The 18,286-nt window shown below is 40.9% G+C and overlaps 2 protein-coding genes across 6 annotated transcripts; both read right to left on the reverse strand.

Moving 5' to 3' along the window:
• Positions 1-126: 126 nt before the first annotated feature.
• Positions 127-8,144, reverse strand: fblim1 (filamin binding LIM protein 1). 3 transcript variants are annotated; one of them, XM_048182060.1, is made up of 8 exons: positions 7,485-7,688; positions 3,935-4,164; positions 3,584-3,687; positions 3,244-3,331; positions 3,000-3,169; positions 2,567-2,745; positions 1,877-1,997; positions 127-609 (listed from the first exon to the last, which is right to left on the reverse strand). In XM_048182060.1, exons 2-8 carry the CDS (start codon positions 4,158-4,160, stop codon positions 496-498), a joined length of 1,002 nt encoding a protein of 333 aa, XP_048038017.1. In that variant the 5' UTR covers positions 4,161-4,164; positions 7,485-7,688; the 3' UTR covers positions 127-495. The 3 variants fall into 3 exon arrangements, with proteins under 3 accessions (XP_048038017.1, XP_048038015.1, XP_048038014.1); XM_048182058.1 differs by lacking the exon at positions 127-609 and adding an exon at positions 7,883-8,144 and having other exon boundaries at positions 1,680-1,997; positions 7,485-7,543; XM_048182057.1 differs by lacking the exon at positions 127-609 and having other exon boundaries at positions 1,681-1,997; positions 7,485-7,744.
• slc25a34 (solute carrier family 25 member 34) lies at positions 1,826-18,134 on the reverse strand. Of its 3 annotated transcripts, XM_048182063.1 has the most exons (7): positions 17,757-18,134; positions 16,863-17,444; positions 14,902-14,967; positions 11,929-12,081; positions 11,644-11,778; positions 11,292-11,513; positions 1,826-1,876 (listed from the first exon to the last, which is right to left on the reverse strand). In XM_048182063.1, the coding sequence occupies exons 2-6, from the start codon at positions 17,328-17,330 to the stop codon at positions 11,340-11,342; spliced, it is 996 nt and encodes a 331-aa protein (XP_048038020.1). In that variant the 5' UTR covers positions 17,331-17,444; positions 17,757-18,134; the 3' UTR covers positions 1,826-1,876; positions 11,292-11,339. The 3 variants fall into 3 exon arrangements, with proteins under 3 accessions (XP_048038020.1, XP_048038018.1, XP_048038019.1); XM_048182061.1 differs by lacking the exon at positions 1,826-1,876 and having other exon boundaries at positions 11,102-11,513; positions 17,757-18,132; XM_048182062.1 differs by lacking the exon at positions 1,826-1,876 and having other exon boundaries at positions 11,102-11,513; positions 17,623-17,764.
• Positions 18,135-18,286: the final 152 nt, after the last annotated feature.

Genomic DNA, 18,286 nt, shown 5'->3' on the forward strand with positions numbered 1-18,286 from the left:
GCGACATCTAAGCAAATGTCATGAATGATGCCACAGCATAATATTTCACAGCACATACTGATTATTTTATTTAATATTTCAGTAAATCACAGTGACAATGAGATCATAAAGCAGTCAAGCTCGAGATGGCATATATTAGTAGTTTATTTGTAGTCAGATTCCTATTACAATGGAAATAACAATGAATATGGGATTTTGGTGTCGCTGCTGTTGAATAAATATCTTTGGTGCTTTGCATTTTGTGCATATTACAAAAAAGAGTGCAAAAGACTACTTGATACGTCTGATTCAGGACAAAAGATATTCACACAGAAAGCAGATATTTTAAATTGTAATAATATTTCACTTTGATGAAATAAATGCAGCTGTGGTGAGCAGAAGAGACTCTTTCAGAATGTTAAAAGAAAAGAAAGCAAGTATTAGCCATGGTCCCAATGTTATATTTCAGTTTCTAATACAATCGGTGTGTCATCATCGTCACAGTGATGTGCAGGTTTAGTGCGCCGCGCTCTGGATCAGCGACACGTGACACGGTTTGCACAGAATCTGCCCGTCCAGCGGGTGGCAGCCGTTCTCGTTGGGCTCCGGAGACAGAAGCACACGGCACACCTGAGAGAGAGAGAGAGAGAGTCTTCTGAAGTGAATGCTGATGTTGCAAAGCATCATGTGTTCTCAGAACGTTCTGGCAATGTTCTCTCAACGTTATGAACAAACATTCTTCCAGTAACGTTAAGAGAACATTTGTTCATCAATTCATCTTAGTGAATGCGACTACTGACCCCCGAGAGTTAATAATGCTCTCAAAATTAGCACAAAAACATTAATTATACATCGTTCACAGAATGCTTTAGTTGGTCGTTCCTCTAACGTTCAGAGAACATTCAAAAGTAACTCCCATAATGTTTGCAAAAACTGAATGTTTCTTAAAGGATTGGTTCACTTTTAAATTAAATTTTCCTGATAATTTACTCTCCTCCATGTCATCCAAGATGTTCATGTCTTTCTTTCTTCAGTGGAAAAGAAATTAAGGAAATCATTCCAGGATTGTTTCTCCATATAGTGGACTTCACTGGGGTTCAACGGGTTGAAGGTCCAAATGTCAGTTTCAGTGCAGCTTCAAAGAGCTCTACATGATCCCAGACGAGGAATAAGTCTTATCTAGAGAAACCATCAGACATTTACTAAAAAAATATAACTGTATATGCTTTATATAAACATGTTTGTCTTCTAAGTGCCTCCGCCAAAACCGCATTTCCGTATTCTTGAAAAAGCTTACGCTGTATGTCCTACACCTTCCCTATTCTACTTACGGAAAAAATGGAACTGCGCTGCATTCGTTACGTAAGTAAAATAGGGAAAGCGGAGGCACTTAGAAGACAAACATTTGTTTATATAAAGCATATACATTTACATTTTTTTCTAAAATGTCCAATGGTTTCTCCAGATAAGACTCTTATTCCTCGTCTGGGATCATGTAGAGCTCTTTGAAGCTGCACTGAAACTGACATTTGGACCTTCAACCCGTTGAACCCCAGTGAAGTCCACTATATGGAGAAAAATCCTGGAATGTTTTCCTCAAAAACCTTCATTTCTTTTCCACTGAAGAAAGAAAGACATGAACATCTTGGATGACATGGGGGTGAGTAAATTATCAGGAAAATTTTATTTAAAAGTGAACTAATCCTTTAACATTCACACAACCAAGAAAAAAATGACGTTTCAGAAATAACGTTTTCAATAATTTATGGGAACATTAGTAAAACATTCTTGTCAGCTGGGTCATCTTGGTATTTTGTGCATTAAAAATCCATACATATTGTGCACACACGCACGCACGCACACACACACACACACACACACACACACACACACACACCTCACAGCGGTAACAGTCCTCGTGGTACGAGTGACCCAAACACTCCACAGTGAAGCTGTCCGTTCCGTCCTCGCGCGGGATGATCAGCTCTGCGCACACGCGGCACTGCGGTGCGTATTTCCTGCAGAGAAGCTCGTGTTTAGTGCATGTTATTCTCTCTCGCTCAACATCAATACTAGCTGTGAGTTTAACTGATGCGCACAATTGGAATAAAACACGTTTCCATCCCATGTGTTCTAGAGAATAAAACGGCCACTTCATGGGAAACTGCTGCAAAATATCAGTAATAAAAGTAGAAGTTTCTTTAATCAGGCTCTTTTCTCCTCCATCATAAATGAGTTGGTCTCAGATCATCAGACGAAACACATGTGATCTCGCGTTCGGATGCTGGTGTTTGGGAACGCAATCGCTACTGGAGGAATTAAACCAAATCATTCTGATGACAGACTTTGACTCAGGCGTTTCAGAAACAACATTTGAGATGCTGCGATGTGATTGGACCTCTGGTTATTCCAGTTATCCAATCACAGCCTCTGCTGAGGAAAAGTCACATGAGGGTTTTGAGGGTAAATCAGTAAATGTGATTGAGCGCATACGTTTTTTATGTGTTCTTGGAGTTTCCATTCAGCATTTTTTCTATGCAATATCCCAAAATTCTCATATAAATATGTGGTTGAGGTGAGTCTGTACCTGTAGTAGTCCTGTAGGCAGTAAACCTCACCCACTTCCCCCTGCGCAAACCGCTGCTCTCCGATTGGCTGTCTGCACGTTGTGCACACGAAACAGGGCGGGTGATAGGCTCGTTCCAGCGCTCGGATCACATGGTCTTTGATGACGTCACCACACGCCCAGCACGGCTCCAGGCTGGCCTGTCGGACACATCAACAAAACTTGATAACTATAATGTATGTTATATACAGAATATTCTCTTCTCTGATGATGAGGGCGGGGCAACCTGTCACTCACATGAGCTCCACCAATAGCAAACCACAACCATCCAATCAGTTCCACATGGATAAAATCAAGCCCCGCCCTAGATTTGTTCTTGTTTGAGAAGCATTTCACTTGGATATACGGCACAATAAGGGAAAAAATCTTTCTTCTTCTTCTTTGATAACAGTACCTGGTAACAGTCCTCGCACAGAGGGATCCCAGATTTATTGTAGTAGAGTTTGGCTGCCAGAGGCGCGTGGCACTGCCGGCACTGGAAACACGCGGCGTGGTACGTCCGGTTGAGAGCGTCGATGGCAGGTTCGGACAGCGGCACCAGCTTCCGACAGAATCCACACACATCTGAGGCACACAGAGAGCAGGTCTAAATGACTATCCTCTCAAAGGATTCGTCCTGTTATCACCAGGTTTCTCACCGGTGCAGTGCGGTCCAGCTGAAGGCTCGTTCACGATCCCTCCAGCAGAGGGCGCCGATCTCAGCGCCGCTCCACCGACAGCGCTCTCCTGCCAGAAGAGCAACAGCAGTGTCATTCACACTCACTCTTACACATACAAGGAATTTGTCTTGGTGACAGAAGCTTCCACAGTACAGACAGAATGACAGTGACACAGATGATTAGAAAATAAAACTATATAAAAATGACACAATATACAAAATAGACAATATATGTACAGATATGTAATACACAAATGCAGGAAACTTGAATAAGATGTACGGTGTGCTAAATCAAGACTCATCCTGGGAAACAAACTGACCTCTGCTGGGGCGTCTGGTGGTCCGGGCTCAGGGTCGCAGGGGTCGCAGGGGTCATGTGGAGGAGGCGGGAGGGGGAGGTCATCAGGGTAACTGCTTACAACCGCTAACAGATCAAGAATCAATGAGCAAATCATCTTTACTAACCCACGATAAACACACACCCAATGCATAAAGTGACATGTACTGTACAGCAAATCTCAACTGTGAGATTGTTTATATTATCACAAAATATAAGGCCTAACCTGCTAATGTGACTATAAACATTAACATGATTTCCTGTAAAGCTGCTTTGAAACGATGCGTATTGTAAAACCGCTACAGAAATGGACTTGACGCGAGCGTCTTCTCACCGTCTGGAGCGCGTGTGCTGTCCCGTCTGTAGGGGGCGGCGGTGGGCTGGGCGTAGAGCGGGCTGGTGGGTGTGGACGGGCCGGTCCGTCCGTCCTGTGACGCAGAGCTCCGGCGCCGCGGGCTGCTGTGGACGTGAGCTGTCGGGGTGACAGTCGCCTTGAACGGAGACGCCAGAGTGATGAAGACAGACGACACCATCCTCTTCTGAGGGGCCGCAGACGCCATGATGCTGAAACGGAGCAAACGAGTCAAATCAAACCAACAAAGTGCTATGGGAGAGATTTCTGCCAATGCTATTTCAATACTGAAGCAACAACTGACATTATTTCACACTGAATATTTTTTAAATAAAATCTGTGTTATTCCACATTGAGCTACTGCACACTTTTGCACATGTAAAGGCATCTTTACACAGACAAGTTAAGGCTGCTCTGTGCCTGCTCAAAATTCAATGTAAATGCCGGATAAAAGTCAGAACTAATTATACCTGCTCTGACCCACTTCAGCCCCTCGTATCAAAGTGAACTGGTGCGCTTCTGGGCCACCATTACAGTGTAAACTTGGCATAAGATATTAACTAAATAAATAAAATAATACACAAACCACATACATAAACTTAACAGCTATATAACCCACATAGACTATCCAAACAACAAAAAGATAAACTATGTGAATTAAACAAATATATAAATTACTATAAACATATATATACACTAAACACATATATTATACTAAACACTTTTACACATAAAAGAGATTAACTAAATAAATAAAATAATATACATACTACAAAAAATAAACTACACAAACAACATAAACTTAAGCTATATAACCTATATAAACTATACAATCTATATAAAATTAACTATAAACTATTTAAACTGCTTAAACAAACTATACAAAGGTGGAGCCAGGGTGCCAGAAGATTGAGGTGGAGCCAAGGTGCCAGAAGACTGAGGTGGAGCCAGGGTGACAGAAGATTAAGGTGGAGCCAGGGAGCCAGAAGACCGAGGTGGATCCAGGGTGCCAGAAGACTGAGGTGGAGCCAGGCTGGAGCCAGGGTGCCAGAAGATTGAGGTGGAGCCAGGGAGCCAGAAGATTGAGGTGGAGCCAGGGTGCCAGAAGATTGAGGTGGAGCCAGGGTGCCAGAAGATTAAGGTGGAGCCAGGGAGCCAGAAGACCGAGGTGGAGCCAGGGTGCCAGAAGATTGAGGTGGAGCCAGGGAGCCAGAAGACCAAGGTGGAGCCAGGGTGCCAGAAGATTGAGGTGGAGCCAGGGAGCCAGAAGACCAAGGTGGAGCCAGGGTGCCAGAAGATTGAGGTGGAGCCAAGGTGCCAGAAGACTGAAGTGGAGCCAGGGTGACAGAAGATTGAGGTGGAGCCAGGGTGCTAGAAGACCGAGGTGGAGCCAGGGTGCCAGAAGACCGAGGTGGAGCCAGGGTGACAGAAGATTAAGGTGGAGCCAGGGAGCCAGAAGACCGAGGTGGATCCAGGGTGCCAGAAGACTGAGGTGGAGCCAGGCTGGAGCCAGGGTGCCAGAAGATTGAGGTGGAGCCAGGGAGCCAGAAGATTGAGGTGGAGCCAGGGTGCCAGAAGATTGAGGTGGAGCCAGGGTGCCAGAAGATTGAGGTGGAGCCAGGGAGCCAGAAGACCGAGGTGGAGCCAGGGTGCCAGAAGATTGAGGTGGAGCCAGGGAGCCAGAAGACCAAGGTGGAGCCAGGGTGCCAGAAGATTGAGGTAGAGCCAGGGTGCCAGAAGATTGAGGTGGAGCCAGGGTGCCAGAAGATTGAGGTGGAGCCAGGGAGCCAGAAGACCAAGGTGGAGCCAGGGTGCCAGAAGATTGAGGTGGAGCCAGGGTGCCAGAAGATTGAGGTGGAGCCAGGGAGCCAGAAGACCAAGGTGGAGCCAGAGTGCCAGAAGATTGAGGTGGAGCCAGGGTGCCAGAAGATTGAGGTGGAGCCAGGGTGACAGAAGATTTAGGTGGAGCCAGGGAGCCAGAAGATTAAGGTGGTGCCAGAAGATTGAGGTGGAGCCAGGGTGCCAGAAGATTAAGGTGGTGCCAGAAGATTGAGGTGGAGCCAGGGTCACACAGGAGACTTCGAGCTGGGCGGAACCAGTGGGGACGGAAGTAACAGGGAAATTACCTCCTCCAATTCCTCTAAACAATTTTCAGAGGCCAGGCACAACTCCACATCAGCAGGGTGTGGACGGGGCTTCCCTCCATGCCCTTGAACTCCACAAGCAACTCCACAGGAATGGACAATGTAGTTGCCTCACGTACCTGGTCAGACGGTCCGTTGGGCTCGGGCTCCGGGGTGAATTATGTCTCAGGCGTTGGCTCTGGTGCGTTCTCCATGGCGGGCTTGGGCTCAGTGTCTGTGGTGGGCTCAGGCATGGAGAGCAGTGTGGACAACTGGCTGGGCTCTGGGACTGGAGCGGGGCTGGTGAAGACTTTTTCTGCGCGGGCAGATGGTGAATAGGGATCTGCAAGTTCACCAGCACCCACTCCACAAAGTCTGCGAAATTCCCCCAAAGACCCACACTGGGCAGGCGTGCTTTTATTTCCGCATTGAGACTGGTATGATAGAAGACGCACAGACAGTGATCGGGAAAGTAAGTGAAGCACGCCAGTTGTAAAAATCCACTGGTGTGGACCTCGAGGGATTGCCCCTGCTCCAGGCAGAGAAGCTGGGCTGCCTGTAAGTGCATTTCTTTTTTACTGGCTATGAGGGTCCGTTGTTCGGTCACTGAGTGGCTATATTGAAGCGCTCAGGAGATCGCAGGAGATAACAGGAGTAATAATACAAACAACCACATAAACATAACAGACAAATGAACTAGGGAAACTCTTACGGGCTTAAATACTAACAGAGTAATCAAAGATAAAATGAAACAGGTGTGGGTATTAATCAACAAACTAGGGAACTAGCTAGGAACAGAGCAAACAGAATGAAAACTAAACTAAAACAGAACGTACATGTTACAACTAAGAATTAAGCAAATTATATAAACTATCCAATCTACATAAACTTAAACTATATAAAGTATACAAACACATGAACTATCCTAACTACATGCAACATACACTATATACAATTACTGAACACTTACAATTAGTATGTAGTATTACACACAAATAGAAAGTAAGCATCAAATAAGGTGTGTTACTAGGCGTGTCCATGTCTTCAATACCAAAGATCACTCATGAATGTGTCGAGCGACGCTGTTTTAGGTGGAATACATGTTCCTCAGAAGCTCTCGCTCGTATTGCAGTGATATAAAGTTCACGTACAGAATAAATCAGAAAAGACACACACGTTCAGTGTGTCGGACGCGTCACAGACTCTCACCTGCGCTGGAGAACAACACATGAACGAGCTGAAGAGCGACACACATGACTGAATGACAGATGAAGAACTTCAGACCTTCAGCTCACACTGACACACAAACACATCTATTAATATGCTGAATCTCTGTTTCTTTTCTCTCCAGCTGTTGAGAAATCACTGAGTTTGAGTCTGATAGAGTCTCTTTTCTTTCTCAAACGTACCTGAACAGCAGATCAAACTCTTCCACTATGTTGTTCCTCTTTCCTTGCGATCTGCAGCGCTGTAGTGAATCAAACACAGACAGAGAGAGATTGAGAGAGAGTTGTAGCAGTAAGGATCGTATCTGCACGAGGACACGCCTTTTCCTCCCTCATTCCCTCCCTCCTGTCTCTCTCTCTCTGCCTGTCTGTCTCTCAGATCAGCAGAGGTGAAGAGTTAAACAGTTACTGACTGACAAAGAGCAGTAAAATGACACACACACACACACACACACACACACACTCAGGCAGTCATGCATGTCTACAAACACACAAAGGCATGCAGTTACTTGAACACACACACACACACACACACAGTTTTCTCTGCTTTATCAAACAGAGGCAACAGGATGTGACTGTACCTGCCTTTTCCAGCTCAGCTCCCCGTCTGTCCGTCTGTCCGTCTCTCTCTCTCATTGTTCTGTCAGTGTTATTTTCTCTACCTCCCTCAGTGTGTCTGCCCTCTTTTCTCTTCCCATCCCCCACTTCACTCGTTTCTCAATCTCTCCCACATTAAACTCACCAGACTTCACAGTGAAAACGACATCAAACAAATGAGCTTTTAACTATTTGAACTACATTAACTATTCAAATCATATGAACTAAACAAATTTTACACTATACAAACTATATAAGCCACACAAACTACAATCTATACAAACTCAAACTATATAAACCGTATGAACTAAAATTATTACAAAAACTAAACAAACTATATGAACTATATGACCTAAAATTATAAACTATACACAAATTTTCCTAAACTTTTTTCAAACTATAAACAAACTATATAAAATATTCAACTATATGAAATAAAACAAATTACATAAACTAAACATACATAAACTATACAAACTACTTACAACTTATTCTATATAAACTATATGATCTAAAATTATATAAACTTCAGACTACATAAACTACGTGAATAAAGCAAATTATATAGACTATGGAAACTATATGTGAACGATGTGAACTACATAACATCATGAATTAACTACACAAACTACATGCAGCTGTGAAGTTTGAGTGGGATTGTGTGAGTTGAACCTCGACAGCACAAGAAGAACCTCCATCATGCTGGAATCTGGAGGGGCGGAGCTGAAGAAACACAGAAGAGAGAGGGGGAGGGTCTGTGGAATGCATCAGTGATGTCACTGCTGCAGGAGGGAGCATGCTCAGCGATGACATCATCCTCCTCACACAAGCTCCGCCCACAAGACATCAGGCCTGCAGAAAGTCCAGATGAGGAACATCTGAGCAGAAACAGAGAAGAACAGCGTCCATGCCTCGCTTTGACATTTCATTATCTAATATAAGCGTCAATCACACGACTACACAAGTGTCTGTGAGGTCATAGACTTATGAGGGCTGATGACATGGTAATTGAAAGGTTGTTGGTTCAAACCCTGAATCATGTCGTGAATCATGATCTGCCAGCACTGAGCAAGACGTTTAACCTGTTTAGTCAGTGATTAACCGGAATTTATCTGCACTGGTGTACCGTAAACATTTATGAATGCTCTCTGAGGTAAAAGTACAAACACCAAAACAAATGATTCAATTATTTAGATTCCTTCATTTCCTGTTGTAGATTAACTCGTACACCACCAAACTATCCTTACTATTTATGAAGGCTCTAGTAAGCACAGTGAACAGCACGTGGCCCTCGTAAATCACGTCCACTGTGCAGTAAGCAATCATTTCGATCTAAACGCGGCAAAAGGCGTTGTTTTTGTTTTTTCATACCTGCGGATGATGGCTAATTACTAAAATAGAAAAGTTAGAGTGAGTGAACTTCAACAAAGAGCTTAGAACCCAAGAGGCGACACTTTGATACTTTTTGGGTAACAGCCACTAGATGGCGCTCCGGTAGCGCGGCCGCCATTATGGGGTGAAACTAACTGGACCATTGAATCCTTCACATCTTACGCACCCAAAATCAGCGAATTTCACTGTCAAATCAGAAGCGCAATAGAACAGTTTTTAAATTAAGTCACCAGTGAATTGTATGATCCTACAGTAAATGTTGTATTGTCTTATATATGTTTTATTTTACCAGTTGTGGAATCCAACCATTCACCATCTGAGGTAACGTAGTTAGCCTACTTTACTGAGTATTTCCATTTTATGAAACTTTACACATTTATTCATAGTAAATTAATAATTAATACATTTAAGATCATCATGTTTGCAGCGAACAATATATTTCAGACCTAGTGGAGTAATAGTAACAATATCTAGGTCTAAATTGAAATATATATATATATAGTATGTTTTAATGGATCACGCTACAAACATAATGATCTTATAATACATGATGCATTGCTGTGTCCGCTATCCCATAATTCACACTTTTGGACACTTTTGCTTTAATGGACATTAGACAACACTGCAAAATCAAGCTGTTATATTCATATTTATTGTCCAACATTCCCAATTTTTCTGATGCATGTCCTTAATTTAATTTCATATGTTGGTAATAATTCAGTGTTTATAAGCCTTTTAAAGCCCTTTAAAGGATTTTAATTTTCTAGAGAGCAAAGGTTTTGTGAAAAAAGTGGAAGACTTAAACACAAAGTGTGTAAAATAAACTGTTAAAAGGATTTGATGATCACTAGTGATAGTATTTTATTCTGTGTTGTCATCATTCAGGTTGGATTTCAGCTTTAATGTACGTTTTGTTTTAACAAAGCAGCTGATATTGCCATAGAAACTAGTGGATCGCCGACTCGCTTTCACTCCAGGATGGCGGAAGCGCAGGGCTGCTGCTGGGCGCCGGTGCTGCAATGGAACCTTCTATTGAGTGTCGCTTCTTGTTTGTGTTTATTCTTTGACTTCAACATCTCGAAGACTGAGAGAAGAACATCACGGACAGAGAGGCGCGTTTACAGCCGCAGTGACTCAATATGCAGCGCCACCTGCTGGAGAAACAGCGGAGAGCTTCAACCAGCAGCAGCGGAGAACTATCAAAGAAAGAACCTCGGAACCAACACAGAACTTCAGAACCATGAGAGAAATGAGAGGACACGACGAGAGGCGAGTGGATTTAACTATCAGTGAAACACCAGTCACGTGATACAACAAGTTTTACCTCAGAGCAGAATGGCGGGATTTGCGAAGCCATCTATATTTTGATCCGTTTATTCCTAGAAGAGAAACATTGTAGATTATAAACAAAAGTATAATGCTTAAAAGTTTATTTTGTCATATTTTACCGGTATTTTAACACCGTGTTTCTGGAACTGGGCAGCTGCAGAGTCGTGAGTTGATGAAGATAATCATATAGCTAATGAAACCATAAAAATGCAAAATTACAACAAATTAACAATTTTATATTAAAACCAATCAAAATAAAAACAATTACTAAAAAGATGTTATAGCTGCATGTCACGTGACCATTATCTGACATCAGAACCGTGCAATGTGTCGAAAATTATTGAAATATTCACTTAAACTCTCAAGTATTTTAGATAAAAAAAGGTTTATCTGAGAAAACATTTGCAAATTCTGACCTCGGAGCTCAAGACAGACATGAACTGAAGTCTGAAGCTGCACTAATAATCACAGACACACTGAAGTCAGTCAGTAAAAACTTTAATCAACTGCATGATAAAAATACAAAGAGTCTTTACAGTTATATCGGATATAAGACACACTGGTGAGGTAAAACCCATGATCCTCTTCAACTGCATTAAGAGTCATTTCAAGCTGAAGCATCTGGATGAATCTGTGTGTGATGAAGCACAAGCGTCCTCCAGCATCATTCACACACACACACACACACACACACACACACACACACACAGCTCTGGAGTGTCAGTGTGTGTAGAGCAGTGCTCGCTGTCTCAGGACGTCCCATATGAGCATACTGAGAACCGTATGAGGAGCCAGACGCACAAACACTGGCGTCATTCCTTTATACAGACCCACAATCCCTTCAGTGGCGCAAACCTTCATCAGACAGTCCACAAACCCGCGGTACAGACGGCCCTGAGACGCACAGAGAGACACAGCGGGGTGCATTTCATTTAATGTATTTTATATAATCATTTTTGTTCTTTTTATTTTTGCAATGTTATACCTGCTTGGTAAACAATGTGTGTGTGTGTGTGTGTTTTACCCTCTTAAACTCGTCCACTGGTTGGTTGTACAGTCGAGTGCTGATGACATCAAACGGCGTCATGGTGATCGTCACGGCGACTCCGCTGATCATGGCGGCGATGAGAGCGGTGAGGCAGCTGTGAGGACTGAACCACTGCAGACACACATTCAGACACCAGTTCACAGTTAGGGACAAGTTTGCCTCCTGAAGGACTAAACCTCCAGTTGAGGAAGATAAACCCAATAAATGAAGGTTTTTATAGCAAAAGTCTCTGTGTGTTAATGAGCAGCTGTGTGTGCTGACCTGTGCGCGTGTGACCCAGTCTTTAGCCGAGCTGAACGTGGCCAGTTGAGCCGCTGACCCCACCGTGACCCTCGGCACGGCCCCGTTCACCCCCCGCCACAGACCCGTCACTCCCTCACGGCGGTAGATGGACAGGAACGCGCTCGACACGCCCTGAAGAACAACGACACGCCAACCGTTAGAAAACTATACTCAAACTCACATAAACTTAAACATGGTCAAATAAATTCATTAAAACTCAAATATACTCAAACTCATAATATCAAATATACTGGCATATAATCATATTTACTCAGTCATATACACTCAAATATGGTCAACTAAACTCAAATATACTCAGTTAAATATAATATAAAATATACTCACATACTGTATATTCATATATACTCAAATATACACAAACTCATATTTTAACTCAAATATACTCAAATATACTCATATAAAATCATATATACTCACATATACTCAAACTCAAATATGGTCAAATAAACTAATTTAACCTCAAATATACTCAAATAAATTAAAATATGGTCAAATAAACTCATTAAAACTCAAATATACTCAAACTCATAATATCAAATATACTCACATATATTCATATTTACTCAAAGTCATATAAACTCAAATATGGTCAAATAAACTCAAATATACTCAGTTAAATATAAAATATACTCACATACTGTATATTCATATATACTCAGATATACACAAACTCATATTTTAACTCAAATATACTCAAATATACTCATATAAAATCATATATACTCACATATACTCAAACTCAAATATGGTCAAATAAACTAATTTAACCTCAAATATACTCAAATAAATTAAAATATGGTCAAATAAACTCATTAAAACTCAAATATACTCAAACTCATAATATCAAATATACTCACATATATTCATATTTACTCAAAGTCATATAAACTCAAATATGGTCAAATAAACTCAAATATACTCAGTTAAATATAATATAAAATATACTCACATACTGTATATTCATATATACTCAAATATACACAAACTCATATTTTAACTCAAATATACTCAAATATACTCATATAAAATCATATATACTCACATATACTCAAACTCAAATATGGTCAAATAAACTAATTTAACCTCAAATATACTCAAATAAATTAAAATATGGTCAAATAAACTCATTAAAACTCAAATATACTCAAACTCATAATATCAAATATACTCACATATATTCATATTTACTCAAAGTCATATAAACTCAAATATGGTCAAATAAACTCAAATATACTCAGTTAAATATAATATAAAATATACTCACATACTGTATATTCATATATACTCAAATATACACAAACTCATATTTTAACTCAAATATACTCAAATATACTCATATAAAATCATATATACTCACATATACTCAAACTCAAATATGGTCAAATAAACTAATTTAACCTCAAATATACTCAAATAAATTAAAATATGGTCAAATAAACTCATTAAAACTCAAATATACTCAAACTCATAATATCAAATATACTCACATATATTCATATTTACTCAAAGTCATATAAACTCAAATATGGTCAAATAAACTCAAATATACTCAGTTAAATATAATATAAAATATACTCACATACTGTATATTCATATATACTCAAATATACACAAACTCATATTTTAACTCAAATATACTCAAATATACTCATATAAAATCATATATACTCACATATACTCAAACTCAAATATGGTCAAATAAACTAATTTAACCTCAAATATACTCAAATAAATTAAAATATGGTCAAATAAACTCATTAAAACTCAAATATACTCAAACTCATAATATCAAATATACTCACATATATTCATATTTACTCAAAGTCATATAAACTCAAATATGGTCAAATAAACACATTTAACCTCAAATATACTCAATTAAATATAATATCAAATATACTCACATATATTCATATATACTCAGATATACACAAACTCATATTTTAACTCAAATATACTCAAATATACTCATATAAATTAAAATATGGTCAAATAAACTTATTAAAACTCAAATATACTCCATTAAACTATTAAATATAATATCAAATATACATATATTCATATATACTCAAACTCATATACAAATTTACTCATGAACTCAAATATACTCAAATTAATTCAAATATGGTCAAATAAACTTATATAAACTCACATATACTCAGATAAACTTGAATATAGTCATATAAACTTAAATATACTCAAACTCATATAAACAAATTTACTCACATATATACTTAAACTTATATAAACTCAAATATACTAAAAAAAAAAAAAAACTTAAATATACTCAAACTCATTTAATCAAATTTACTCATATATACTCAAATAAACTCAAATATACTCAAACCTAAATATATTTAAACAAACTCAAATAACCTAAAAAAATTCAAATAAACACAAATAAACAAACAAACAAACTCAAATATATGTAAACTAAAATATACTCAAATGTATTTATAATATATATACACTCAAACTCAAAAACACTCAAATATACACAAACAAACAAATATAGATTGAAAAGCGTATATTATCAAACTTATGGCTGCAGACACATTATAAGTCATTAAATTAATGAAAGGGATTTCCCATGGAGCCACAGATGAACTATTGAGCGTCAGATATCAGCGATGATCAGAATCACCGACCCATGATGACGTCACACTGACGACGGCGTCTCCTCTGTGATTGGCTGATAAAAATCCAGCACTGGTGACCGGTCAGAGTTCAGCTGTAATATGTGATGCTGATGCACGCCTCTGTGCGCTGAACTCTGATTGGCTGCCAGTGCAGAACAGTGAGAGGTGTGTTCACACACACACACACACACACACACACACACTCCGGTCAGGTCACATATTTTGGGTGGTTGACGGAAAACAAGACTGAATTAGATGCAAGTCACATGACTGGTGCCGCAGATCTCTGTACCTGATGGTTGTGCTGGTGTCCTACAGCGATGGCCGCCACCGCCTGCGCCTGCAGCTGCGTCTTCACCTGCACAAATTCACACAAGAGTGTGACATTCACAGGAAACGCATCACACACTAATCACAGCCGCACTGTAACACACTGACTCTGAGTCTGTCGTAAAACACTCAAATGCTTAACTTCCTCTGCTGTTTTGATATTTGAGCCCGTCTCCGGCTGTCTTACTGTCAACACTCTGTGAGTGTGTGTGTGTGAGAGAGTGTGTGTGTGTGTGAGAGTGTGTGTGTGTGTGAGAGAGTGTGTGTGTGTGTGAGAGAGTGTGTGTGTGTGTGTGTGTGTGTGAGTGACCCTGTCTATGTATGTAGCGCTGCAGTGATTAATGCAGCAGCAAACGGACAACAGCTCGAGTTACTGCTTCAGATTGTTCCTGAAAATGAGTCGGCTGAAGACGGTAAACAACCACAATACTGGAAATGCTGCAATTCTGCATATTTAAAGCTTGCATTCTGTTGATTCAGCTAAAAGGTCACGCCGTGATGTGTCAATCTTCTGTTAGTCACATGGCTTCAGAAGGCAGAGTTCGCCCAACTGAAAGTCTGGAATGCAGTGAAATTCGCATGCGTTGCATTTCCAGTCTCCTGCATTCACATGCTTATCAATGGAAGTCAAGGGACCAGGAGTGTGGCGCGTGTGAAGCTTGTTTCCAGCACGGAATAAAAAAGTTTACATCTCAAACAGACTTTTCTCAGAATTTTTAAAAAATAAACTCACAATTATGAGATAAAAAGTTTTTAAATTTCGTAATTAAACTTTAAATCAATTAGACTTTTTTAATTGCAATTCTAAGTTTATAACTCGCAATTCTGATAAAAAAAGTCAGAATCGAGAGATAAAAAGTTCAATCACTTTTTTATTCCATGACGGAAACACAATGCTGAGCCCACAGATTATGGCACTAGCTAGTTTCCATCCAAAGTTGTGAATTTAACTTGTTGAATAAGACATAAAACATTTGTGAATAAAGCAGAGTTTCCATCCCATGTGTTCAAGAGAACAATATTGTCACTTTCTGTGAAACTGGCACAAAACATCAGTAATAAATACAGCTGTGAGCAGCTTTAAGGCCTTTAAGTAAATGTATAAAATGGTATTATGTTTTATCAAGCAAGCCTGCATCTCGATCATAGATGGAAAAGACTATTTACAGCAAATACAGGCAAATTACCACAAAAAAAAAAATATATATATATCATTTTTAAAGCTTTTAAACTGTTATCAAGGTTGAGCGAAAAACCTTAGGACTAGTTCACCAAAGTTGGATTGTGAAATAATCTCCAATATTTAACGAATGAAAATCGTTCGCTTCACAATCCTTTACGCATGTGAAAAACACAAAGGTGCCCCCTGGGGGCCGATTTCTTTTTAATTTCTCACAGTCCTCTAGAGCCGTGAGTCAAACAGGCCCCGCGAGTTTCGTTCTGATACGTTAACCTTGTCTGATAGCTGCTCAAATTTCATTGGCTGATGGCGGACATGTTTTATGAGATGCGTCAATGTCTTCATAGACAGTCATGGCACATCGGACGAAGACACTGCATACCAATTTTCAAGTCGATCGGACTAACGGTGAAGTAGTTATAGCCGTTTTCTTGTTTTTTTCATGTTATAGTGCCACCAAGTGGCCAGTTGCCGCCTCATTTTTGACAGAATGAGTGTGCTGAGTTTGGTGAAAATATCTCATTCTGCTCATGAGTTACAGCCATTTTAGTAAAATCAAACCAACATTTGAGATGCTGCGATGCGATTGGTCTGCTGGTTAGTCCAGTTATCCAATCACAGCCTCTGCTTTCACAGTTGATCCCAAAAATGGGCATAAAAACAGGTGGATGGAAACATAGCTAGTGATTAGAAGCGAGAAATCACCACCACCAGTACAGATGCTCAGCAAATTAGTCTTTTACCAGATACGCGGGCGAGGCGATGAACGCCCCCAGGGCTCCTGCCGCGGCCCCTGCGATCAGACTCCCTCCCGGGGCGTCCGTGAGTCCCGAGGCCTGCGTGTAGGAGTAGAACCCGAGCCGCACCCCGTTCATCAGACCCTGGTACAGCAGCGCCGCCGTCAGCCCCTTCTGCAGCCCTCGGACGCCGTCCGTGCTGCCCACCACCCAGAGCGCCTGCAGGACCCCGCGGTAGTGCCGCTGGTAGGAGCCGCGGGCCCTCAGCTCGCCCTGCAGCTGCAGTCGGGTCTTCACCACCTCCAGCGGGTTGGTGAACACGCATGCCCCGCAGCACGCCAGCGCGCCCAGGGTGAAGTCCAGCGGGAGCCACAGGGCCCCAGGGGCGTGCGCGGGGCCGGGCGGCGCTCGGGCGACGGGCGCGATGGAGGGCTGCGGGGCGAATGGTGAGTTTATGAACCGCATGACAGGCATGTCCGGAAACACACTGTAGATCCTGCTGGTGTGTGTTATCTCACGTATGTGACATTATACTGTATTATCATGTTTCCACACTGCAGAAATGTGTCCAGTGTCCAGGATTCAAATCTACAACAGTTCAAAAGTTACTGTCATTGATTTACTGGTTGATTTATCAACAACTACTACATTTCCATTTAAAAAAGAACATTTACATGGCGAGTCATCCTCTAACAACACTGGTACTGAAAACATAAGTAAACATACTGACATGGAAAGAATGTTATGAAGCATAATATTTACATACTTTTATGACATACGATCTGCACATACAGGAAATCATCGAAGCATGTTTTGTGTTTAATATACGCTACATACAAACAATTAAACCGCACGATAAACTTTACATGACCATTTTCTCAGTATTAACGCGTGTCTTACCGAGTCTGATGGCTTTTCTGTTTGTGATTCACACACTCGTAAACACGAAGCGCTTCAGAGACCGCCCCGCCCACGCCTCCTGCCCGACCAATCACCGCGCAGCTCCTCCGCCACCTCACAGCCTCCCCAGCGGACAGCCAATCGCGTCGGAGCACCACAGACTGAATTCAAATGGGTTAAAGGTGAATGATGCGGGTGAAATCCGGACTAAAGTCCCGCTGCAGATCTTAAACTCGCATTCTTGACTCAAATCCAGGACAAAAAATGGGTATAAATCTCTGCAGTTACACACACAAACGCATATAAGAACATTATTAAGATTCACTCAACTGTGAGGAATATATTAAATAATACCAATAATACTCTCTGTGAATGTCAGGTTTCAACAGTTTCAGCTGAAGCCAATTAAAAGAAAATATAAGCTGATGTAGTTTTTTAACATAATAATGACATTCAAAATCCAGTGTGTAGAACTATAGAGGGTATGTACGTGACGTCACCGTCGCCCATTATAACTGCGGTCACGCCCA

The sequence above is a fragment of the Megalobrama amblycephala genome, linkage group LG2 (assembly GCF_018812025.1).
Source record: "Megalobrama amblycephala isolate DHTTF-2021 linkage group LG2, ASM1881202v1, whole genome shotgun sequence".
Classification (NCBI taxonomy): Eukaryota; Metazoa; Chordata; class Actinopteri; order Cypriniformes; family Xenocyprididae; genus Megalobrama; species Megalobrama amblycephala.

What these genes read in the sequence shown, in the direction of transcription:
- slc25a34 (XM_048182063.1), bottom strand. Translation starts at nt 17,330, where the DNA reads ATGCCTGTCATGCGGTTCATAAACTCACCATTCGCCCCGCAGCCCTCC. An exon ending in ACTGGGTCACACGCGCACAG is followed by an intron (nt 11,779 to 11,928) that starts GTCAGCACACAC and finishes GTGTGTCTGCAG; the next exon opens with TGGTTCAGTCCTCACAGCTG. An exon ending in CAGTGGACGAGTTTAAGAGG is followed by an intron (nt 11,514 to 11,643) that starts GTAAAACACACA and finishes TGTGCGTCTCAG; the next exon opens with GGCCGTCTGTACCGCGGGTT.
- fblim1 (XM_048182058.1), bottom strand. Translation starts at nt 4,160, where the DNA reads ATGGCGTCTGCGGCCCCTCAGAAGAGGATGGTGTCGTCTGTCTTCATC. An exon ending in CAGCACACGCGCTCCAGACG is followed by an intron (nt 3,688 to 3,934) that starts GTGAGAAGACGC and finishes TTGATCTGTTAG; the next exon opens with CGGTTGTAAGCAGTTACCCT. An exon ending in CACCAGACGCCCCAGCAGAG is followed by an intron (nt 3,332 to 3,583) that starts GTCAGTTTGTTT and finishes CTCTTCTGGCAG; the next exon opens with GAGAGCGCTGTCGGTGGAGC.